Source organism: Echinops telfairi, unplaced genomic scaffold, assembly GCF_000313985.2.
Source record: "Echinops telfairi isolate 266 unplaced genomic scaffold, ASM31398v2 ScPeMD7_7420;HRSCAF=8458, whole genome shotgun sequence".
NCBI lineage: Eukaryota > Metazoa > Chordata > Mammalia > Afrosoricida > Tenrecidae > Echinops > Echinops telfairi.
The window spans coordinates 33,555,016-33,581,481 of NW_022111320.1; the positions used below are offsets into that span (position 1 = coordinate 33,555,016).

At 45.1% G+C, this 26,466-nt stretch overlaps 1 protein-coding gene across 3 annotated transcripts in view; it reads right to left on the reverse strand.

Moving 5' to 3' along the window:
* Nucleotides 1-26,466, reverse strand: part of RARB (retinoic acid receptor beta) — a 196,010-nt gene that overhangs the window by 115,715 nt on the left and 53,829 nt on the right. Inside the window, exon 1 of one of the 3 annotated variants that reach the window (XM_045297578.1) lies at nt 15,430-15,483. The exons of the other annotated variants lie outside the window; for them this stretch is intronic. Within the exon in view, the coding sequence (XP_045153513.1) occupies nt 15,430-15,456 (27 nt within the window). The 5' untranslated portion in view covers nt 15,457-15,483. Of the gene's footprint in view, nt 1-15,429; nt 15,484-26,466 lie in introns of those variants that run through there. 3 annotated transcript variants of the gene reach the window in all.

Sequence of the window (26,466 nt, forward strand, 5' to 3'; positions counted from 1 at the left end):
GGCTCTCTATTCTGGTACACCATGAGAGTCTTGGAAGCTCATGAGGGGTTGGGGTGGGGGGCACTATGAGTTAACACTGACTTAATGGCAGTGGGGTTTTGTTGTTTTAACTTGTAAGGACTCTCTTCCATCCTCTTGCTCAGAACCTGACCATACATTTGAGGCCTTCGGGTCTCCTCACGAGTCTCAGAAGTGCCCAGAAGATCTCTCAGCACACTAAATCTTGCCTAGGTTAGAAAAGCAGTCGATGTTTTGGGAGACGGCTTGAAAGGTGGTTCGAAAGACAGCAGTGACTACAGATTTAGCAAAAGCAGAGTCGCCGTGGGAACCAATCCTTCCGGAAGAGTGTGATTATAGCATTTCCCGGCTCTCTATCAGGCGAACTCCGGAGAGTCAACCTGTTAGACCCGGGGGCCACAGCCTTCAATCCTTTTAATCCTCGATTAATTAAAACTCACTGGCAAGACCAATGAAAAGGTGGCCCGTGTGCTTAACTGTGAACCTGAACTCACAACATCAGAGATCAAAGTCTAAACTTCCAAAGTCCGCGATGTCCTCGGAAGGGCACTGAGCCAATGCATTCTGTTCACAATGTTCTTTAGAGGAACATGATCCAGGGAAGAAATGCTACTCACTAATACAAACTGGGAGCCAACTGTAAGGAGAGATTTATCAGTTAGATGAACTATCTTTCAATTTAGGGGAAATATGTTTTAAAAATATTGCCAAATATGACCTTGGATAACCTAATAATTTTCTCAAAGGGTCAGCTATTGGATAAGTCTGAGTAACATAACTCCATTCTAATTGGTAAGGAACAATTCCATCCATTGGTATGGCCAAGACTAGGGGGGAAAAAATTTTTTTTAAGCAAAGATTTTGGAGAAGAGAGTTTCATCAAGACATGTAAAACTGTTGGTTATACGGATTGCTTTCTGTAGGGTCGCTCTGGCCAAGGCCAGCTTCATGGTCATGTAGCCTTTGTAGCTGCCCCCAAAGGTGATGGCTTGACTTAAGGTTTTGTTGGCACCACCTTGAAATGCTTAGTGATTGTGGAATGACAGGTCCAACATGTTCAGGCTGCAATGGGCCCTGAGAAATGATGCAGCTTCTTCTGGCTCCAGGATGCTCAACAAAGGTTCTCAAACCTTTTGAAGAAGCTGATGTCTTAGATAGATTCTTCTCCCACAATTGACCTGAAGGCTTTCTAAAAGAGTACAGACCAATCACACCTATCCCATCCCACCAGGGTCCCCTCTAAATGCCTCAGAGAAATCTCAGGGCCCCAACAATAGTCAGAAAATAAAACTTCTCAGGAGGTATTGTATGGGCCGCTTACTTACTGCTACAGCATCCACACTGACTCATGGAGACCCCACATGGGTCAGAGTAGAATTATGCACCAAAGGTTTGTCCACGTACCGCCGAATAGATTTGGAGCTCCAATGTATCAGTGAGTGGCCAAGTTTGACTGTTGGCCCCAGAGGTTCCTGCTGTTCCACAGTTGCTTCTGGTATTAAGTTTATTCCCACTCTGGGAGACTCCATGAATACAGAGTACAACTGCCAGGCAGTTTTCATAGCTGTGCCCTTTCCGAAGATCATTGGGCCTAGCTCCCAAAGTGCTTTCTGGTAGGTTTGTACCACTGTGGTAGTTACATAATCTGGTGTTAACATGAGACTATTAAGAGTGAAGGGGTGGAGTTTAGCCTGTCAATCAGGCACAGCTTGATGACCTCACTGGGAGGCACAATGGAGATAACCAGCTGGTTGGAGGTCACACAAACACTCTGCTTCTCTTCCTGCTGCCAAGCCACATGGAGACCCGATGGAACCAGACTCCTGGAACTGGAGGAGCCACGTGGAGACCCACGCCAGCACTGGCATGCTTCCACTGACACTGCGTCTTCAAGACTTTCCACCCACTGGCCTGTGATCTGCCTGCATTTGGCATCATTGCATGTGTTGTGTGAGTCTGAAGAGGACTTTATAGATTGATATCAGACATATGGGCTATTATCGGGCTTATGGACTTGATCTGGACTGGACTGGGATGTTTTCTTAATACATAATTACTCTTTATATAAAGCTCTTTCTTGTAAACATATGAGTCTCCCTGGATTTCTCTAGTCAGTCCAGACTAACACAACCACCTACCTTTAGACTATCATCAATAGTCTAAATGCTCACCCATTTGCACGACCCAGGAACTCCTCCTGGAGAATGACTGGGTGTTATTTCCCACACGAATAAGGTGCTTTGGGAGAAGTGAGGCACAAAGGACTTTTTGCAGACCGAATAAATTTCTTCCCAAATAGCATACGAAGGAGTACCAAAAAAGCAACCACCCAGATTTGCACTTAGTGGAACTTTTCCCGCTAGGTGAGCATCCAGCAACTTGCTCTGAGTTAGTGCACTCAGTGGTGTCACCTGGGAAGGTTCTCTCTGGTCACAGTGAAATTTTTTCATAAAACCAGTTTCACTCAAATCCCTTTTTTTGGTGATGGCCAATTTAAGAGAATGGCATGCAGCTGTGAAATTCTGTTTTCTGCTCAGGAAAAATGCCGCAGAAAACTGTTGAGATGTTGGACACAGATTACAAGGACAGGCCTATAAGTAAAACTCAAGAGTGTGAGTGGTTTTCTTGTTTCAAAAAAGGTGAAATGTTGATTGATGACAAATCTCAACAACTTTCCCAAAGGACAAAAATGGCGACTTGTAGTGCATTTGGAGTTCGTTCCACCAGGTCAGACTGTTAATCAAACCTTATGGAAAAGACCAGCCTGATTTGTGGCAGACGGGGAACTGGTTTTGCCACCACGACAATGCACACAAACACAGAGTGACATGAAAGGACTGAGGTTTGATGACTTAGAGGGGGTGAAGAAAATAAAATGAGAGAGGTGCTGTCAGTCATCTGAAAAGATAAGTTTGGAAAATATTCCCAAGACTAGAATAGTAGATTTGATAAATAAAGTACTAAGTGCAATGGAGAGTGCTTTGAAGGTGATACGGTTATTTTGTCAAAAAAAAAAAAAAAAGAATACATAGCTTTGGGGGAGGGATTACTTTGGGGGGGGTAACCCCTCATGTATGAGGGGAATTCAAAAGGTTCCTTGAAAAAAAATAACATCATCTTCCTAATTCGCTTTTCCCGACTTTCTGAAGGCCCTTCATAATTTCAGGGGGACCCCAGAAACTTACTTATGGCCTCCCTAGGTGCCTCAGAGGAGCCTGGTGGCATAGTGGTTACTCGTGGGGTCCTAACCACAGTGTCTGCACTGTGAAACCACCAATCGGCTCTGTGTCAGTCTCAGAAACCTACAGCTTTACCCTGACCCACAGGATCGCTATGAGTTGGAATCGACTTACTGGAAATGAGAGGTGTCTCAGTGGGAGCCACAGAAATAAAGGATACATTGAAACGTGGTGGGAAAATATGACAGTGACCTGTAAGTTGGGTGGCTAGCCAAAGAAATTCTGTACAGTGGGCTAAATATTGTATCCTATTTGGGGCACCACTTCCTCTGTGAGGTGGTAATGAGAGGTGGTAGGGGACAAAAGCTATATGGCAGCAGAAAATCCAAAGACGGAAGCACCCCCCCCCCCCTTGGCTCTGGCAAGCTTTCTTTAACTCTGGTCTTGAGAATTTACTTTGAATCAACTGAAGACGTCTGTTTTCTAGCTTACTCGAGTCAGTTTTGTGCCCTTCCACGGTGAAACCCATAGTTACCGATTTATTATTGGGATTACTCTAAATATAACAGGGCAGGAAGCCAATGCATCTTGAGTTTTTAATTCTCAATTATTTTACTAGGAAAACGCACCAAAATAGCTCCTCAACTACAGCCCAGGCGTTAGCTGACTCCAGCTGTTTTACACATTAATTACTAAATCTCATCTGCACCCAAATGGAAGATCCTCATTAGAACTGAAGAGGGAGGGGGAGAAAAAGTATGTAGAAGGAATGAAAGCCAAAAGGTACTCAAGTATGCTTAAAATCTTTGAGGAAGAGCCTGGATTTCAGAAGCTTTCGGTATGCAACATTTTGCCATCAACAAAGCTGGCCTTAGCTCCCTCATAACACGTTGACTGATGACCATGTTTATCACCATGGCAACTCTACACATCACGTCATCCAAGGGCTTTCCAGAGACATGGCCATTAGGATGCACTTGTATTGTTTTATGATATTACGAATGACCTTAGTTAGGAAGAAAAGGGGGAAGGGAGGGGGGAGAAGCTTGTCCACAATTTGGTGTACTTTTTCTAAATTAAGTTAATTTTCAGGGTCATTTTGAGATCTCACTGAGATTGTCCTCACCTATTCTATACATGGTTATATCTTAAAAGCTAAAATGAAATGTGGGGAGCCATGGAAATAGGGTGGAGGGAGTCTGGAAGGTGGTCAGGCATTTATATTTTAGTCTACAAGAGAGTGGCAAGTGAAAAATAACCAGATTTCTTGGACGTGGCCATCGGCTTCTCGGTACCATAGACACTGCCCGCACAAAAACCTCACCGCCAGCTGATGGAGAAAAGCCTGCTTACGCTCCAGCTCTCAAAATGGATTCGGCCCTTGTGCGGAAAAGCCGTGGCGGTTTCCAGGCTAGAACCCCCTACAGAGCATTAGTCCAGACCCACAGCCTCTGAGCACATTTGAACAGGGCAAGAGCCCATCTGCCTTCAGACACGCGCCGGCCCTTGGTTCAGTCATGCGTATTTGTGGCATTCCCAAGCCTAGAGTATTCATCCCTTCTGCACTCTGTGCCTTTGCACACGCGGTTTCCTTGGCCTCAAAGGTTCTTTCCATGCCTCATCTTCTCCCTGGTCCATAACCGATCGTGCTCTGAACTTCCCGACTACAAAACAACAAAACAATTCCAACTCACAGCAACTCCATGTGCTTCAGCACAGAACTAAAGGGCACAGGGATTTATTTCCAGAACTGTGGTCTTTGAAAATAGACAGCCAGGCCTTTCTTTCAAGGTGCATCTGGGTATACGTGGCGTGGAGCCAAACATTTAATGGTGTGTGCCACCTGGCACCTCCCAATCCCACCCTCGAACCCTATCCTACCAGCACCCCCCTCTGAAGCAGCCACGCCACCCTGCAATGATGGATCCTAGTGTCTGGTCCTCACAGTGAGGGGCTTTTTGGACAGAAATGCATACAGCTTTGGATACAGTATATGCAAATTTTATAATTAAGAAACATGCTGCAAGTTACTTTGCTTTTTAAAACACCATATGGATATTCCACAGTCGGAGAGGAAGGAGGGATAAAAAGATCAGCCAAGAAGCCCAAATTCTACAAATAGGACAACCAACAATATCCTCTAAGTATAAGGAAAGGGAAGCGGAGGACACTATATTTTTAGCACTAACATGCTAATATCAAATTCATGCAGTAATACCAGCTACAGGACTTACTGCCTCCTTTCTTACTTCTTATTCCAAATTAGATAGAAATAGGTTCAAATTTCACCCATAGGTGCTTCTTTCTTGATCTTTAAAATTAAAGTAGCTATATTATGTCAGTACTGTGCCAAGATTTGAAATTAAATAGGTCCCCAATGCAAATGGTGAAGTTCTTTTAAACAACATGAACATGCCTGCAATTAGCACATTACAGCTTCCACTTAAGGATCCCGTTGCATAAAAATCCACTCCTCGAGCTACTTTTGTACTTTCTGAATCTATTGTGCAAGAGAAAATGTAGCAGACTACATATAATTAATTTTTAAAGTGTTACTTCCATGCTTTTCCATTTCATAGTCGACTTTATCTAATAAAAAGAGTAGCAGCCCTTTGATGACACTGGAGAGAAGGGGGGTGGAGGCAGGAGTAGTCCTGTAATAAAAGAGGTACCTGCCAATTAGTTAGATTGTTCTCCGGTTTTCAATTAAAGGCAGCCTAATGGATGTAGGGGGACCTGTTTTATTTTCCCTGGCAGAGCTCTTATTTTTAAACTCTTAGCTTCATTTTCCAAAATTGCTGGCTTTAGACAGAAGAAACATATATCTTGAGTGAAAAGTTGTACCATTCTTCTTCTATTTCCTGTATCAAAATTACATTTTTCTCCTTGGTGCCTACTTCCCATCTGGCTTCATAGAGCCTTCTGCTGCCCAGTATGGGCTTGTTAGCTGATGGGGGTCCCGGATGCTGGAGTGGGTGGTAGATTCTGCCTCCCACCCCCAACCCAGGTCTGCAAGGCGCACCTGTGCACTTTGGAGGTAATTCCCCTGCATTTTGTCCTCTTCGGTGGACCATTCCATGAAACTTCATTTCTTGCCCTCATAGCTCAAGAGGGGGTGTTCATTTTGAACTCATCTGAAAGTACTTCAGTCTCTAAGCATCTGCCTGGGTGCAGAGTCCGGGGATGGTTTTCCTCAGATCAGACAGGACAGAATGTTTCCTCGGATGTGCCTGACCTTCTTCCATGGAACACACACGCTTACAGGTTGATCTTTTTACCCAAGTGCGCTCGGATGAGCAATTAGGAGATGCCCACCAGCAGGTGGAGGAAAATGCCCGGGGTCCCAGACATCCTCCTCCTCAAGCTACCTGCTTTGACCCCCCAAAAGACTGAATGGCCTTCTGTCGACAGCGTCACAGTTTTGTTTCTGGGGGACATCACCATCCCTCGCCTTTGGGGATCTGCAAAGCCAATCCCCTCACTTCTCAGAAGAGCTAGACCTGCTGCATAAATCTCTCCAGATTGGACCAACTATAGCACCCAGCACCGCCCCCCAGCCCCACCCCACCCGCCTCTCCCCAGGTCCGGACATCACTCTGTGGATCACATGATCCTAGTACTTTGAGATGTACCGTGCCTATAGGGCAAAGACATATGCATCATTTATGAATTCCTATTTGTTTTCGATAGGGCCTGATGTTGACGTGGTTCAGCCCAAAGGCGGCTGCAATCGGATGCCCTGGGACCGAGCACATCACTGCGGCCGGCCGACAGGAGCGCAAACCCTGGGCAGAATCGGGGCAGTGGCACACGAGTGGCACACGAGCATTGCTTTAAGCCTGCCGAGAAAACGGAAAGGGGAAAGGCCAGCAGAAGGGGATTCTGAATTAATTTGTAATTTCAGGTTTCCAAATGGCTTCTACGAGCTAGCTTACCCAAAGAATTCCAGCGTATCTCTTTTAATTTTTAATTTTTATCCGTGCCTTGCTCCAAAACTATACCGATCTGAATCATGGCCCTTCATCTTGTTATCTTAATGGGAGAAGGATAGAGTGTCAGGCCGACCATTCCACATTAGGTGTCCTCATTTACCGATTGAAAAAAAAAGTGCCAGATATAAATTTTTAAAAATCTATTGTATCGGTGCGTGTTCTGTAAGCATTCGCTAGCAGCAGAGCAGACAGATTATTTTTCACTTTTAATTGTGTTGATACCTTATCTGCTTTGTTGAAAGTGGAGAGTGGTAGGTGAAACCTCATCACACCAGAGGAACAGAGAAGCCATGGGGTCTACCCTATTTAAAGCCAAAGTAACCCACTTGGCGGTCGTCACTTTCACACAGGGCTCAGGCGGGCACAGCCAGGAGTGGCTATTGACTTCTGTAATGTGGTCTATTACTGTGTCAAGCATGAATGAGGTTAGGGTAGGGCCCGATTTCTTAAAGCAGATCTTAGCCTCCGGAAATCAGAGACACCAGACACTTCATAATGCCATCTGGGCACAAAGGGAGCCATTGTGTGACGAAGGACGCAGTCCAGCATGCCGCCCCTCTGGCCCCCAGTCTCAGGTGCTTCATAGAGACGCATGAATTTGATGAGAGTCATCCCTCCGTATGGCTGACAACATGGTCATCATCTACAGGAAGTATGTAGAGCAACAAAATGATAATTCAGCTAACAAAACTGTAATCTGTGTTTAGCGCCTGAGTGAAATAACACTATACACAGGGTATTTATTACTGGAATTTAAAAGGATCTCTAATGCCACTTTTCTACCCACTGCTAAACTGCCATCAAGGAGTCCCTGGGTGGCGCCAGCACGAGTTAAGCACCACAGGAGAGCTGAAGGTTGGCTAGCTGAAAGGTTGGCCCTTAAAACAGCAGAAAACAGGCCTGCCAATCTGCTTCAACCTTGAACCTCCTGCTGAGCGATTGTCCTCTGCGCTATGGGGTCTCTAGGGGTCCGAATCAACGCCTCGCAACTAGCCATCGGCAGGGAAATAATAGTAATAACAATAAGTGCCCCAGGAACAAACACCACCCTGCCTAGCATAGCTGCTCCTCGCTTCATTTTGGGTAACTGGCAGGTGAACAGTTGGCTCTCCACACAAGTAGTAAATACAGCATCATTCTGGTGCGGCACAGGAAGGACGTAAAAAGGACTGTCACACTCTTGCATTCTTTGTGTACTCAGCACCCAAGATAGCGGGTGGCCTGGCAGTCAATATTTGCCCCGAGGGCAAAGGGATGGGTGAGTAGTGACTCAGTTTCCCAAACATCCTCTGATGACTCACCAGGGAAAATAACCAAGTGGCAAGCGCCTTGGGCCTGTGTGCTTAGTCACACGCGGCCAGCTTTGCGGACTGTCAGCAAACTATGCAACTTCTCTTGCCCTTGCTGGCCACAATTTGGAAATGGTAGCTACTTTCCTGTCTATGTAACAGAACAAGGATGTACACACGAACCCTGGCTCAGGATAAGCCTCCCTTGGGTGCCTCTTGTGGAAGCTGGTTGGTCTGGAGCCCCAAGTCTCTGAAACAGGGGTCCTTCCCCCCTAAGTCCAAATTCAGCCCAGCAAAATTAGCAAGTCCCCACCCAGACAAAAAAGGCCCTCCTCCCTCGTGTGTGTGTGTGTGTGTGTGTGTGTGTGTGTGTGTCATTTCCACATTGTCAAGTGCAATTTGGGGCAGCCTACTTCAGTGACAGCTCAGTGCTAGAAAGCAGCACGGCTCCTTTTCTCCCAGCCCCGAGGCCCCTCTCCACTTTGAGTTTCCAATTGAACTCCTGACCTTTCCTGCAATTATCCCAGGCATCTCCACAGCCCCATCAGCACCTCTGGCTGCTGTGGGAGAGGAATGGCAGCCAGGAATGCTCTGCCTCTGTTCCCAAAGGGAACCAGGATGAGGTAGCGGATCCTGCCTTCCTTCCCATCTGGTTACTCCAGTAAAAGGGGGTGGGGCGGGGTGGAGGGAAATCAATGAAAATGAAAAGTATACAATTAAAAAATTACATCTTAACTTCCTTTTGCTCATGCAAGATAATTCTTTTGGCCTGGCAGGAGACTCCAGCTGGGCTGTAAAATGAATATAATTCAATACAAAAGAATGGGAGTTCAGAGAAACACATTTTTCCAAGTCGGAAAGGTTGTGGGTCGCCTCACACTGTTTAATGCACAACACCAGAGCAAGTCACTGCCTCTCTTTCCTTAGTGCACATTCTCCTGCAAACCTAGTAACGGTGGGGTCAGGCCTCAAGCCATCCAAACCATAAGCTGTCACTCTGAGATGAGGCTGGCACCCGTGCACGCTCGCCCAAGAGGCCAGAGACCATGAGCCACTCAATGTGTTTTTCCTCCTGGGTCTCAGGATTTATACCACCAATTAAGGCCATAATGAGTGCCCCAAGGTGACCTCCTAGGAACAAGAATTAATTAAGCACAGTATTTCTTAGTAAAGAATGACACGTTCCCCAGTGAGTTATAGAAAGTAGCCCAGTTTCCTGATAGTATCTGCTCCCATGCAAGTTTCCTAATTTGTTTACACCAATAGAAGCATCCAGGAACCTGGGTTAGTTTATGGTTTTAATTTGATGATAAAAAGAAAAGAAAGCTCTACTTTTATCTTTATTTTGGGAACAAAGGGCATGTGGTGAGAGTACTGCATGTATGGGACACAGACAGTACGTGTCCTTGTAATAGAATATTACTACTTTTAATGAACAGCTTCACCACAACAGCGGCTCAGAGTCGCATGGATACGCCCTTGACCTGCTATCAAAAGCCAAGGGCTGTGGTTTGAAGTTATTTGTCCCACAAAGTTCTCACAGTTCCACAAATTCTATCCTGTGAAAACTCCACCTCAGTCGTCTAACCCAGAGGGCAGCAACCTCGTTCTTAAAGGGCCAGACCGTAAAGAGTTCAGGCTGTCCCCGCCAGTCTCTGCCACAACTACCTCACTGGCTGCAGACCGAGAGCGGATCCACAGACTGTCCGTACATTCCCGGGCAGGGCTGTGTGCCACTATTCATGGACACTGACAACAGGTTAATTTCCTATCATTTTCATGAGTCGTGCAATAGCACTCATGAAAGTTTTGTAAGTTTGTAAAATGCAAACACATTTTGTTTATAGGCTGTATTAAAAAAAAGGCAGATCCTATTTAGCGTCACAGGTCACAGTTTGACATTCATATTATTTTTAAATAGTCAATGACTTACTATAACACACACACACACACCCCTACCCCCCCCCAACATTCATATTTTTAAGTAGTCAATGACTTACTAACACACACACACACACACACACACACCACACACACCCCCTACCCCCCACCCCCAAACGGAGCAACAAAACCCTGTGGCTTCGCTGTCTCCTCTTCCTTTCCATGGAGCACAGGTGAAGCAGCAGTTCCGCCTGCGGGAACATGATGAAGCTGCACTTCTCAGGAAGACAGGTGGCCTTCCTCTTTGCTTCTCCTCTACAGAAACATCCTGCGCCATCAGAAACCATGCCCGCGCCCTCCTGTAAGGAGTTAACCCAGCCAGTACAACGTGGAAATCCCGACAGCCTACTTGCCAATTAATGTATTTAACTCTAAAGAGCCGTTTTTAAAAAAAATTTATTTAGCTCATCTATCACTAACGGGCATTTTGGTAGAAAATATTAGGATTTCCAAATAACTTTATGGCTGTGTAAATTGCCAACATACCATCTGCAATTGAATTAACATTTATAACCAAACTGAAATAATAAATAAAGCAAATTACACTGCGAATATTCACGTGTGCCCAATATGCACTTGAGGACGCTAATTAGCATTTTATAATCACGCTTCATTTTCTTTATCCAACTCCCTGTCACATTAATGATAAAATATTTTAAACTGTGCTCTATCAGCGAACGGCAGTGCAATCTCAGATTAGCCATTAACTAATGCGGAGAATGAAAACAGCCAGTGCGACCGGCTTGATGCGCCCGGAGAAGCCGACTCCCCATCGCACCTCCAGTCTTCCTCGCTGCGCGGTCCCTTGTCACTCCAGAGCCAGGCCCGCCGAGCCCACAGTGACGCCCCAGACAGGCCCTCCAGCTCGAGGGGAGCCAAAGGCATATGTTTTACCAGTTTGTTTGTTTTTTAACCGAGAAAGGAAGAGAGAGAAACATGATTTAAATTTATATTATGTTCCTTTGACACAGCAGGGGCTCTGGATGTCAAGAAGCTGAAGTCCCTCAAAAGGATGAACTCAGGTCCCCAAATAATTCGTTCTGAAGTTCTCTCATCCAGAGCTTTGGCATGAGCAATCCTTTTCTTAAGGGACCAAACCAAAATTAATTTAACTAAGGAAGTCAATGGTTAAAAAGCTCAGCTGCTGAACAGAAAGATTGGTGGTTCTAACCCACCAGAAAGATTGCGAGGCTGTGTGCTCCCTTAAGATGGACAGTTTAGAGACAACCCCCTCCAGGAGGCAGGTGTCATCTGTCCTACAGTGTGACGATGAGTCAGAATTCACTTGGGGGCAGTGAGTTTGGTTTAAAGTCAATCTGTATATATATCGTTTCACCAACAAATGCTTAGCAACCTTTATCCAAAGTTGTCTATTATCTTCCTCCAAAATCACTTCTTTAAAACAATGGTCTCCTTGTGCGCCTTCCCTCGCTGCAGGATCCTCTGTGCCGCTGAGCACTGAAGTGGGTGTGTGGTTGTGTGTGAGTGAGTGTGTGTGGGGGTGAGTCCCCCAGCCCTCGGCAGACTGCTGTTTCATCCAGTGCACTAGGAACTAGCCATGTGCAGGCACCCGGAAGTATGGTTACTTGGAATCAAATTGTGCTTTACTGGTAAAAGTACATCTCAGATTTCAAAGATTCTACTGATATTAACTTCACCTTTTTCACTTGTTAAGGGCTGTGGCTACTACAAAACTTAAAGTGGCACCTGGGACTCACCTGGTGTTTGTGGTTCACATCATACTGTTATCGGGCAACACTGGCCTGACCCCTCGCTCTCGAGTTCATTCTGACCCACAGCCACCTCATAGGACAGAGTCCACTGCCCCATTGGGTCCCTGAATTGGTCATCCTTATGGAGGATGCAAACTGCCACACCTTTCTCCACAGGAGTGCCTGGTGGATTTGAACCACTGACCTTTCTGTTAGCAGCCAGCTGTGTTCACCAGGGCCTAAAGGGTTCTAATTGCATTGAGGTCTGAAAACGTTTCTCAAGCAAATGCTCTGCTATGTTACTACGGAACAGGCTGGTCAAATAAATCGAGTCAGGCCACGGTACACATTTCAAAAAAGCATGTCAAAGACAGACCTGGCAAGCCTGGACTTAGCCTGGAAGCACCGAGCCACCACATTTCTATTGAGATGGAGATTCGAGCAGCTGGGAAAGTAGAAATGACTCCATGGGATGCTACATGCTCCACTACCCACCCATCCAAGTCCTCCAGGAAGGATGAACAGCTAGAAGCTGGACTTAGAGACAGCCTAGCAGCTGTGTGCTTGGGTCTAGGGCCAGAGGCCTGGGTTCAAAGCCTATCTCTGCTGCCTCTCTTCATTAGTTGCATGGTGTCCAGCAAGCCTTATGTCCTCTCTGATCTTGTTTTTGTATGTTTGAAATGAGAGTAGTAGCATTTTCTATCTCACAGGATTATGATGAAAATGAAATGACTTATTATCAATATATTTTATACATCTATATCTATCTATACATATATCAGGAATTTGAAATAGCGTCTAACACAACATTAAGGGCTTAAAAAAGCAAGTTGCTGTTACTATTGCCAGCCTAGGTGAAGCTCTCCCCAAGGCTTTTGAAAATGGCAAAGTTGCAAGGGGAGTTGAACCCAGCAGTGAGAGAGACCACTTGCCTGTGGGAGGAGAGAAGAGGAAACAATGGAGAGGAAACAATGGAGAGGCAGCATGGCGGCAGCATGGCGGCGGGGAGGGGGTGGGGGCGGAGTATGGGCCGGTCTGTCACTGGTCAGCAGACCTAATTAGTGACCACTTCTCACAGGTCTCACCTCATACTTCAAGCTAGAGCCCTGCCCACTGCTGTGGGGTTTGCTTGGAAGACTCGACCCCAAGGGACACAGCAAAACTGCCCATTTGGGTTTCAATATGATCAGTCTTTATGGGACCTCACAGCCTCATCTATTTCCCGCAGGGCAGCTGGTGGGTTCGAACCATTGACCCTGTGGTTTGCAGGCCAACCCTGAGCCTCCTGTGCCACTAGGGCTCCTTTGGGATGACCTAGGTATATGTTGACCTTCACACAGGTTATCAAAGCACGTCCCTGGCCATGCCTCCTTGCTGTGTCTTTAGGACTAGTGTTTCTTTCACTCAGCGAGAGCTCTCTACTACTTTTATCACAGAAAAGAAACCCAACAGGTGTTTCTTCTTTCATTCAAGGTATCTTCCTCACATTGAGAGCAGAGGCTGCAAACTGCTAAGCTTCAGGCAGAACGAGGCTGCAGACATGTTGACTTTGGCCCAGACACTGGTGACTACCAGAGTCATTTAGAAACGTTGACGTTAGTTGCCAACCTCTTTAAAAAGTCTTTATCTCCACTGCAGAAGAGATTGATGTTATGGAGTTGCCCAATATCTTCTTGCCCTAATCACTGGATAACCTGAGAGTTTTCTGGTGGCAAAATAGCTATAGACTGGAAAAGATCCGGAAAACGTCACAGTTCTGAAATCAGAGGGGCATTCTCTGGGAAGATGGAAAACCTGATAACCATGGGTTTCCCATTCCCAGGGGGAGTTGTTGGTTCTCGGAGTGTGGTTCCCGGATGAACAGCCACACCACTGGGAGCTTCTCAGAAATGCAGATTCCCAACCCCCACTGCAGGCCTTCTGAATCCAGTCTGCCAAGTCACCCAGGTGATTCGAATCCACGCTCAGCGTTGCGCTCCACCGACACAGGGGAGAAACAATTAAAGACAGCCGCTCCCTTGGCCACATTCCTCACCATTTCTCATTGGGACCAAATTAAACTTCATTTACCATCTCAGTCCTCCATTATAAACTCTCAACCCCAATACAAATGGAAAAGATAAAAGCAGTAAGTGCAACTTCACAACAGGGTGAATTATGGCATTTGTTGACCACAATACACAATTAAATGATGTTCATATGTAGTAACTTTTCTTTAGGATGACATGAAACCCAGCCAAAATGCATTATCATACTTTGGAGGAATAAGGATTCAAAAGAATGACTTAAAAAAAAAAATAGGGATCATTTGAAACCAATCTGACTCACACCGTAGATGGAGGTCCTAGTTCAATAGGAACAAAAAAAAAGTAGCCTGAGGGACCAATGATCATGTTCAGGTGCTATGCCTCACCTGGGGCAGGAGCAGCACCTACACATCATCAGTTTCTATAGCATCGTCAAAAACAAAACTGCCATCGAGTTCATTCCAATTCACAGGGGCCCTACGGGGCAGGAAGGACTGCCCGTGGGACAGTGGTTCTCAACCTTCCTGAGGCCGCGACCCGTGAATACAGTTCATGTGGTGCTGACCCCCCCAACATAAAATCATTTTCGTTGCTACTTCATCACTGTCATTTTGCTACTATTATGAATCGGGCGGCCCCTGTGAAAGGGTTATTTGACCCCCAAAGGGGTCACGACCCACAGGTTGAGAACTGCTGCCCTGTTAGTTCCAAGACTATAACTCACTACGGGACCGGAAAGCCCCGTCTTTTCTCTCATGGAGCAGCTGGTGGTTTCGAACTGCTGACTTTGTGATCCCAACACAACCACTGCGACACCAGGGCGCTTCATAGTGCTTATCAATATGCGATACAAATGCTTTTATTACTAACGGGGCTGTGGGTATATACTACATTACTATATTTTTATCCATGTAACTTACCCAAGTCTGCCACACACGCAAACATCTAATGTGCAGTTTGTGCATAGGAAATATACGCCAGGGGGTGCAGAGTTTGAAAAATGTATAAAGCATGCTTTAATTTAAAAAAATATTCCTAATAATTCTAAAGCTCAACTGTTATTTCCTTCACTCTACAGAAGATAAACTTGTGCTGCAGTGGCTCATACAAGAAAGTTATGGAGCCAGGATCCGAACCCAGGAAAGCACTAGCTACCCCTGGCTGAAAGGGTGCAAACCAACATGGGAGAAGCACCCTTGCAATACTCCACCCCACAGAAACTGAGCCTGCAGTTTATATCAATTTCTCTCTTCCAAACAAAAGTAACTGACCTGTTGTTCGCCAGGGTCATGGCACATGGAAGTTCTCGGCTTCCCGGGCACCGCCATGCTGGTAGTACTCAGCCATCCAAGGCGTGGGCACGGACAGCAACTCAGCTCAGCTCACTTTCCTATTGTTACTCCACAAACACCGTCCAAGGAAGCAAACGCACTGCTGTGCATCGATGCGGCCTCCTAGGAAGCCTGTGGTCAGAGCGGAATTGGCCCCATGGGTTTCTAAAGCTGTAAACTTTTTCTGGAACAGGAAACCCCATCTTTCTCCCTCAGAGTGGCTGGCGCATTCAAATGGCTAACTTTTCAGTTAGCAGCCGAACACGTAACCCGCTACGTCACTAGGGCTCCGTAAGAGAGGCAGGAGGGAGGGGTGGGATCATTTGGAATTAACATCACCTGCGAATTCTGTGACCTGTGATCAGCTAGCCTCCTCTCTCTCTAGTAGATGAGGCAGGTTTGTTTTTGTTATTTTCTGTCAAGGTGACTGCAATTCATAGCCACCCCACCTGCGCATTGTAGACCTGCTTCATCGAATTTTCAAAGGAAGCAAATGGCTACAGCCTGTCTTCAGAGGTACCTCTGGATGAGTGTTCCATCTGCCAAACTTTATTTAGTAGTCAGTGTTTAACTGTTTGTGTCACTCAGAGACTCCTAGCGAAAGCTTGACCAGTGACAATCTGATGAAATGTTAGAGCCATTCCAGCCTGTGTGATCACCAGGTGTCGATGGGATCAGGTAAATCATATCATTGTGAATGAGGGGGAGGGCAGATTGGAGATCCAAAGCCCATCTGTAGGCAACTGGACATCCCCTTACTGAAGGGCCCCGGGGAGGAGACAAGCCAGTCAGGGTGCAGTGTAGCAACAGTGAAACATACAATTTTCCTCTAGTTCCTAAATGCTTCCTCCCCCGCTCCCGCCCCCCACTATCATGATCCCAATTCTACCTTACAAATCTGGCTAGACCAGAGGATGTACATTGGTACAGATAAGAACTGGAAACACAGGGAATCCAGGACAGATAAACCCCTCAGGACCAGTGCTAAGAGTGGCGATACCTGGTGGGTAGAGGGAAGGTGGGGTAGAAAGGAGGAACCGATCACAAGGATCTACATATAACCCCCCCTGGGGGATGGACAACAGAAAAGTGGGTGAAGGGAGACGTCAGACAGTGTAAGATATGACAAAATAATAATTTATAAATTATCATGGGTTCATTGGGGGTGGGGGGGAGAGGGGAAAAATGAGGAACTGATACCAAGGGCTCAAGTAGAAAGCAAATGTTTTGAGAATGATGATGGCAACAAATGTACAAATGTGCTTGACACAATGGATGGGATATATGGATTGTGATAAAGTTGTATGAACCCCCAATAAAATGATTTTACAAAAGAAATGTTAGAGCCATTGAAGAGTGTTGAAGAACTCCAAGGATCCCACACCTAACCACGTAACAATTGAACCCTCCCACCCCTAGCCCCCACGGCTATCCAGGCAATATCGACTTTTAGCATATCTGCATAGTGGGCTTTAGAGGCTCTGTAAATCTTTACAGGAAGCAGGCAGCCTCTTTTTCTCCCTCAGAGTAGTTGGTAAGTTTGAACTCCCAACCTTGTGGTTAATAATCCAAAACTTAGAGGACAGCACAACCAGGGCTCCTTAACAATTCAAAGCCACCAAAATTTTAAATAGGAATACATTAATAAATAGCTTTGGGGCATGAATAGAAAGAAAAATAAATAGATGCACGGTCAAGGATGAACAGGGATTACAGAATACGCTAGTATACTGCAAGATCAAGATAAAACACACACTCATTCAAAATCTAGTTTAGTAAACGAAATAAATACATTGTACTTCATACTATGGTGGTGTTAAGTGCCATCGAGTCGATTCCAACTCACACAATAGTAAGAAGACCAGCCAGTACACCATGATGGAGTCCCTGAGCAATTTTTAAGTCAATACCCCTGCATATTTTCCCACTGCCCTTCCTCTGACATGCTGTACTTTGCAAAAATTCATGTCTGAGTTCAAAGAGGGAAAAAAAAAAGAAGAAAGACACACAGCATTTTTTAAAAACAGCCCAGCCTTGGAAATATGTACAGAAATTTATGCATGTTTCAAGTGCTCTTTCTCCTTTGCCAGAGGGTGCAATTAAAGGCCCATAGACAGCTTTCAAACTGAGGCCAAAGAGAATTTCGGTCGATGTCAATGGGAGTTCAGCACCCTGACCATGCACAGGAATAGCTCTCCCAAAAAGGCATAAATAACTCTTTTGGCAGGGAGCACATTGGAAACACAGGAACTAGCACAGCTCACATTAGAACCCGCAATTAGAAGTAAAAATCCACTCCGTGGCCTACAATTGATATGATAATAATTGCATGATCTGACACAAGCCAGGGAAAAGCAGGGGCCTGCATTCCGATGGCCGCCCCGGGAGAGCAGCTGGCAGTCTGTTTCATGAGGCTGGTGGAATCGGGTCTCATGTGGGTCTCCTCTGATATTTTTCCCCTCTGCAGCTACAGACATTATGTCCACCCTACGTGAACTTCATTTTTCTCTGTGACTTGGGAAGCAAGAACCCACTTGTGCAGCTGAAAACTGGCTAGGAGCTTTTGCCCACTTGCCCATCAGCTCCCTGCGTACCTGTCTTGGAATAGGATCACAGGGGAGGGGGGAATTTAGCCTGTCTCAGTTCCCACCTGTTTTCAGATTGGAGTCTTTCACTAGTCTCATGGATACATTGTTCCTACAAACAAAACTACTAAAAACAGTTACTTGCCTCATCTGGATCCTTACAAAAGCAAAAGCCTATGGTTTTCCAAAGATCCAGCGCCTAGCGAATGGCCGCAACCATACCGCCCATCACATGGGTTCTCACGTGCTGTTGGCATTGAGCCGAGGAGCCTCTAGGACTCCTCCCCTTGACCTAGGTGCTTTTGTGACTGCTTCTCTCAACCGGGTTTGACAGAAGGGACACAATGGGAGGCCCACGGCTAGGTCATAAATAGGCCACGTGCTTCTGTCCTGTCCACTGCAACCCTAGCTTTGGAATTCTTGAGCCACAAGAGAAGGAGTCTGACAACCACAAGAAAGGAGGCATCGATTGCCAGACATGTTGCCGGTGATCGCTCAGCCATCAGTGTATCCCCAGATATCAAGGCTACTCAGCTGAGGTCCTCTGAGGATGGAGCGACGACATCCTCTCCCTGGCCCCTTGTCTAAATTCCTGACCCACAGCATCTGTGAGCACACACACAGTGTTTTTGTGCCACGAAGAGTTGCGGTGCTTTGTCATGCATCAGTCGTTAACTGAGACACAATTTATAAGTGAGTTAAGAGACAATTTAACGATACACTGTGCTTACCTTATACACTGACTCTAGAAATTAACCACAAAGGAAGAAGGAACTGTACTCCACCTGCCTGATCTACAGAAGTCTTATAAAAGGCAAGGAGACACTGGATTGATGATAACGTGTCAGTAGATTGAAGCATAGCCAGCACATGTTTGTAATTATGTTGTTGTTAGTTGCCATTGAATTGATTCCAACTCATGGTAACCCTGTAAGTGCCAAGTAGACTTGCACCAGAGGGTTTTCAAGGTTAACATCTTTGATCGCCACTCCTGTTTTCTAAAGCATCTCTTGGGTAGGCTCAAGCTACCAACTTTCTCATTGGCAGACCATGACTTAGCCACACACATCTCACTTACCAAGTGTCTTGTTATTTAGCATTTATGACAACAGAAGAAAATCTGCTATTTTGCACAATAACGGTTATGCCTACCAGTGACAGATGGTGAGAGGTGAGGCAAGAAAAACACTGGCTGTTAAGGTCAAAGTTATGGATCAATTCGGCCAAGTCTAGATTCCCAGTGGTTTGACAGTTACATAATGATGTAGTCATCTTCCATGTGTGATCTGATGTGATCATCCTCCATTTTCACATTAACAGGATGGTTTTTGGACTATGTTGATAAAGGAGTGAGTGCAACTATAGGATTTATCATTTCACAATAGAAGTAAGGCATCTATTTCCCTGGTACATAGGGTGAGTGGGACATGCTAACATTTGAAATTCAAAACAAGTTCAAGTTGGAACCGAGAAGTGATCTTAATAATTAATAAGCCCAAGTCATATGCGAATAAAATAGTTACCCTTGGCAGATACCAACAGGCCAACTTACCAGGTGGCAAATGAAACCCAAATGTTACTATTGCATTAACATCACTGTCCCATGCCCAAGAACAGAACTGAACTCATTGCTTTGAGTCAATTCAGACTCTCGGGGACCCTTACAGGACAGGGTAGAACTGCCCTTGTGGGTTTCTGAGACTGTAATTCTTTATGGGAGTAGAAAGCCTCAACTGTTCCCCGTGAAGTTGTGAGCTGCTAACCCTGTTGTTAGATGCCTGACACGTAACATATTATGCTACCAGGACTCCTCAATGCCCAGGAGAAGCGTGTAAATAGGCAGTGAGAAGAGACAGTAAGGTAGATGGCGTGGACATCCCTGCATACTTCTAAGTGCTCAGAAGAGGCCTTGTTCTAAAAATAAAAATCATGGAATGGATAAGGGTGTATACTGAATTTCCTCATTCTTTCTTGACTGTCAGGGTATTGTCAGTCAACATTAGTTTAATTATCTTCTCCTCCATCTGTTCTTGGTTTCTGCCCTGAGACGATATCCAGCCCAATCATTGAGCACAAATGCACCCTTATCTGTTTCCTCCCTGGCTCTGATCGGAGCCATGTATCACAGGTTCATTCCACAAACATTTATTGAGTGCTTTTGTCATACTAAGCTATACTGCAGTGTCTGGGAATACAGAAGCAAATGCAACCCTGTTCTTAATGCAGTAATACATCAGTGGAGAAGAGGACGAGTGAGAAAGTACACAGCTAAGGAAACAATTTCAAGTAGGGATAGTGCCACACAAAAAAATTCTACTACATGACCCCTGGCACATCAGGAAGGTTGCCAGCATTTCTATTACAATGGAGACTCAACATGCCTCATTGGAGAAATGATGATTAGTTAGACTAGGATGGTTATAGGTCTGAGATTGAATCACTCCCTCAAAGACAGTGGGTACAAGTGCCTTCTTAACTTCTCGGGGAATGTCCCCCAAACACAGGGGGAACCGCTGAAAAATAAAATGACAGATAAGTCGTGGTTACATTAGTTCAGCGAGAAAGATAATTTTGTGTGGAACACAATGTTTCCCCCCAAATCTTTCCCACAAACTATCCTTAGGGAGCTTGTTAAAAACAACACAAAACAAATTGTGGAAGAGGATGGTATTATGAAATAAAAGACAGAGCCAAGTAAGTGGGTTTTCCTCGAGGGATCTTACAAATCCCCTTACTAAGGGCCCAGTAGGGTTTGGTGTTGATGGGAAAGGGGATCCTGCTTCGTCTGGATGGAAAAGCACCTGACTCAGCGACTTCACTGGGAACCCCTGCCTGTGGGAAAGCACCTGGCGGTGACTCTAGAGCAGAGGGTGGGGGTGCACACTAGTGATGGTTTCCAATATTGCCCCTTTTCCTTCTTCTATATACGTGGTACTATTGCATGTCTCCATTCCATCTGGTTCATTCAATTTGTCCAAGGATTTGTATACAAGTGGTAAGCATCCATCCTAGGAGGGCAAGAGAACAGGAAGGGAAATTCTCCTTCAAACAGTGCTCAGTGGTATTCTGGATGACAGTGCCCACATCAACCTTGACCCTTGAGAGAGCGTGACATGAAGCACAGTGACTTGTCTATGCCAAGCAGATATGTGGCATAAATGATCGATAAACCATGCTCCAAGCTAGAGGAACTTTAAATTTGTGTGCTGCTGCAATGTAACCTGGGCGTAAACTGACTAAACAGGATGTGTTGTGGCCTCAGCTCTGCTGGAAAGATGTACTTTGTGAGAGGAAGACATTCCAGTATCACAATATCCAGTAAAGACACAGAAGAGTGGCCAGGCCAGAAGGAAGTCTTCTGCTGATCTGCAGTGGTTAACACATTCACGATAGAAGACCCCAATGAAGAGAAGACCTCCATCATGGGAAGAGGAACTGTGGCTGGATGTCCAGCCATCCTCCTTATGAAGGCTCACAGCCAAAGGCTTGCCCGCACCTACGGGTAATGCTTTCTCCAGACAGAATTTTTTTAAAAAAGTATCTAAGTCATTTCCCCCCTAATTTCTGTTTTACATGTCTTTGTATGCATTTTATCTGTATTATTCTAAAGTAAGTTACGAAGACGCTCACTAGTCTTTAGAGATGCACTTTTGTTTTTCATGGTACCCACGTGGGCTATGAGAACACGCCTACAGTCACTGACAATGGCCTACCTGCCCTTCATGGTCTCTCTTGTCCTCTCTCATCCAATGCTCTTATTTCCAATAAGGCATACAATACATCACAGTCACACAATTTCCTAACCTAGGTCGCATAAAGGATACGATGGATGAAGCACAGTCACTAAAACGAAGATGTTCTTTTAGGTTTCTTAAACTATCGGGTTTATGGCATTAATGCTGTAGATTCTCTATCAGCACACAGCCTCCATGGGGGTATAGATAAAGAAGTTGCTTCATTTTGAGTTCGGGTTTAAAAACATATTCGGTAATGACAATCAGACCTATTTATGTTGTCTATGTGATCCATAATTGTGTGCAGATGTTACGTCCCCAAATGTTTCCAGAAATGAACTCACTATCTCTAGGTATAATATGCACATCGAAACCACGTGTTTGATCCACAGGAAGTATTGGTACCACATATGCATTTAAATAGAATATGTTCTCACCTAACCCTAAGGGAGGAAATAATCATTTCAGACCGGTATTCAGATAAATGAGAAATGTTAAATTTAATTCCATCTAGGGATTAGTAGAACTACTTCAATGCTGCTGCTCCCAACCTTCCATTCAGGCTGGCACTGGGCTTGGTAACTTTCGTACTTTTTCTCTCAGAGTTCAATACAACAAATAGAAAGATACCGGAGCACTGGAGCATATGGTTGATGAAATCATAAATTGATATCATGTCTTCCCATGGAACACATCATCAAAAGATATAGAATACTGGGATTATCCATTTATAACTGGAAAGGCCGAAGTAGTTGAAGGAACAGCTAAATGCCTCTGGACATTCTCTGGAAAGTGATAAATATAAAACAAAACAAAACAGAAAATACACCCCCTCAATCCCAGTTGGGAAAAAACCCAACAATATTTCTGATATGAAGATCACATTAATGAGGAATCATCTAAATGAAGCCAGCAGCTTTGCAACTTCCTTCTTGGCTGCAAGTGTGCCCATGTCCCCCAAGTCCCCAGGCACGCCATCCAGCTGGAATCCTGCACAGAAAGCTGAGTTCCCAACGAAAGTTCTGCTTCCCCCGAGGAGCAGTCAGATGATCCCTGCCGGGTTTGACTAATAAGGATAATTTTCATGATTTGGGGGGGAATTTCCAGTCCTGTATGAATGGTCGTGTTGTATACTTGGAAGGTTGCTATTTTCTGATTCACGGGCTCTGAGGAGGGCTAACATTGCTGGATCATTCTCGTTTCTCCAAATTTGTTTAACCATGAAAATCCTTTGTAAAACCAAAACAATCTCCTCCACGTTGCCCTACCTCAGAGTTGTCTGTTGCTCATTACGGGAAGGCTCATGGGGCCTGCGAAATACATTGTACACAATCCTGAGTTTCAGCCAATATACAAGATTTTTCATTTTTCTCCAGGCACAAGAAAAAGCTCCATGGAGGCTGAATCCAGAGGGCCTCTGAAGATTTTGAGTTTCCTTATGGGAATATTTAAATTGTAAAGCCACCAATCTCAGCTTGCAATGAAGCATTACATAAAATTCCTGAGAGGGTGTGTGGGGGGTGGGGGCCAAGGGGTGGGGGGTGGGGTCCATGTTAAAACACAAAGCTGCCTCCAGAAGAGTGGAGAATGAGTTAATAAGTTACGTTTCTTGGTCTACCCTCCCCAGGGTGACTCAGGTCACAAAGAAGCCGAAGGGCCACCTTTACTGTCCTGACAAGTTTGACGACAAGCGCTATAAAAACAGCTCTACCTTGTACATTCATGCACCCTGCCCTTTGCTGCTTTTGAAATAAAACAAAACCAAGCCACACAAAAATGCCCCAGGCGACAGTGCTGGCCCCCGAACTGGTGCCAAAAATTCAGGCAGGACGTTGCTAGAAAAGGAGTGTCCTCTTTTCAATCTGGAACAAGGAACAAGACACTAATGGGGCAGGCCTGCCAGCACCCCAGCTTTTTCCTTTCACCCCACACAAGGCTGCCTTTGTGCGGGCACGAGAGGCACGCGGGTTTGCGTTCCTCTCTACAGGATTTCTCCAGGAGGAGTTCTGGGGTTCACAGAATAAAAATCCCCCCATTTGGCACTGTTTTTCCATGTACCACGACTGAGCCTTCTTTCTGAGGCAGACAAACACTGAAGAACTCCCCTCAGAAAAAAAGAGTTTATTTTTTTGCTGTGCCCCGCTACAAGCCTATTATTTATGGAGAGAAACAATGAATTTGATACAGGGTTAACAGTTTGTAACTTACGGTGCTTTTGTTTTGTTTTTTTATTCGATCCTGGTAAATAACTAGAGAAGTGGAATAGATTTATTTCCCCTCTCGTTTCCCCCTTTTGTTTTTTTTTTGTTTGTTTAAAACACAGTACACACACACACACACACACACACACACGAGTCATTCCAATCCCTAAGCAATTCATATGGTAGGAGCAATGCAGCAACAAGGAAACGTCTAAAAGGATGTGTGGGATGTTCATGAGAAGAGCATCGTGTTGTGCTGGTATGATTCTTCTGTTGAAGGATACATATTGTGGGTACCACATGGAAACAAAAAATGACGATTTCATCGGGTCCTCCTGACAGGGAAGAGCAATCTGTTTCTAAAGCTGGTGCAAGCACTGGTCTTACTGCTCTTAAAGAGAAGACAGACGCCAGTCGCCAACAGTTTGTGCTCTGAAGGGACTTTCCTCCTGTCCCACTACCATGCTCAGTCCCCACCAGGATTTCAGCACTTCCTCTTTGTTACATTCCCCTTGAGCATGCCCTGCCAGGTCTCCCACACCCACCTCCCCACCAATTTGGATATTTGGATCACTTGTTGTTCCCTTGTCCCTGGGTTTGTTAACACTTCTTTCCTTCCCTGCACCTCCCCCTCTCCCATGTCCCCGGGGAACTGTCAGTCCTGTTGTTTTCTCCTCCAGATTGTTCATCCGGCCTGTCCTATCCAGACAGACCAAGAAAGAAAAGCTTGTAGTTAAGTTCAAGGATTGCTGGCCTTTAAGAGTGTTTTCCAGTCCAGCCTGTTGGGGCTGAAGGGACTTTCAAGGAGCCTTTTGGATCCCTGTGATTTGTGCCCCATGAGCTGACTTTAGAACCTAGATGGCACTGCTCTACCTCTGCCCGGTAAAGCTTGCCCACTCTACCAAAGGTATCAAAATGTAAGAGACGACAAATATAGAGAGACTCAGAATCACATGTTTCGAAAAGGTAGCTTGGTAAGACGGGCAGGGTAAGTGCCAAATGAGATGTCCACAGTTACCATGGCAGCAACAGAATCAGGTGATAAATCGACGTGAAAGATGGTCAAGTTTGGTCCAGGATGCTCTTAGCTAGGTTATCTTCAAACGAGAGGGGAAATACATCTATTCCACTCTCTAGTTATTTACCAGGATCGAATAAAAAAACAAAACAAAAACACCCTAAGTTACAAACTGCTAACCCTGTATCAAATCCATTGTTTCTTTCCATAAATAATAGGTTTGTAGCGGGGCACAACATTCTTTGGATGGTATAAACAGCTAACGGAACAAGGAACAAGACCTGTGGGCTGCTACTTTGAAAGGGTTAAGTCCCACGTGAAGACAGCCTGAGCCCTAGAAGGAAGAGCTGGCAATCTACTTCCAAATATCAGTCACTGAAAACACGACAGAGCACAGTTCCACTCTGACGCAAATGGAGCCAGCATGCATCAGAGCTGACTCAGTGGCTATTGGTTTGGGGCTCACCGGGGCACATGGCTAGACTACATCTCCCAGCCTCCCTTGCAATTTTTTTTTTTGGCCATGCGGTCCGTGCTTTCAACAAGGCCAGCCCTTGACAAGTAGGCTGACTGTCTCCTCCCTATTCTCTTCCAATGGCTAGAACCTGATGAAGCTCAGAAGCTAGAGGGCTTCAAGTTAAAACGTCTCATCATTGAATGGAAGACAGGACTACTGACCAAGGGCACGTGCCTGGGACTTGTGTGTAAAACTCTGTAGTAGAAAACATTTCTGAAAAGGCTTTTCAGAAAGAGTAAGATGCCATGTAAATTTCAGATCATTTATTTATAGATGATTTCATATCCATCCACAGGTGAGCGAGGCAACGACGGAGCCATGTACAAACACCAGGAAACTAGCAATTTCACTTCATCACCACTTTTTACAAGACTTCAACCAACAGAAAGAAACAGAGAACTGAAAGTTGTCTACTCAGCCTCTCTGGCAAAGAGATAAGGCTGAACCACTTATCTCCTTTTGATGGTGTCACTGTTATTGAAACAGAAGTGATTTACAGTCATGATTTATGCCATTCTCAGGGAAGCCCCTAAATGCACTTTTTCCCCTCTGGGGGGGAAAATTGTTTTGTTTGGGGGTTTGGTATCTTTTTACTACATCTATACCACAATTCTGTTTTAAATGATGAAACCAGGAAATTTTGGGAAAATTCATTTTGTGGCTCAATTTCCATTTGCTTTAAATCAGGAAATGCAGTGTTGATTTTTTTTTTTAATTGACCAAAATTTCATGAAAGAGACGCTTGCCATGTCCTTGGAGTTATTTGGCACACTATTTCCTAGTCAGTAGGTTAACCATGAATGAATGTTGGGGATGGTGTCTCTCTTCTATGAAAAAGGCAAGAAGATGTACATATGCAAATACATTTACATATGAGGATGGGGAAATAGATCTATGTGCATATATTTATAGGTTTAGTATT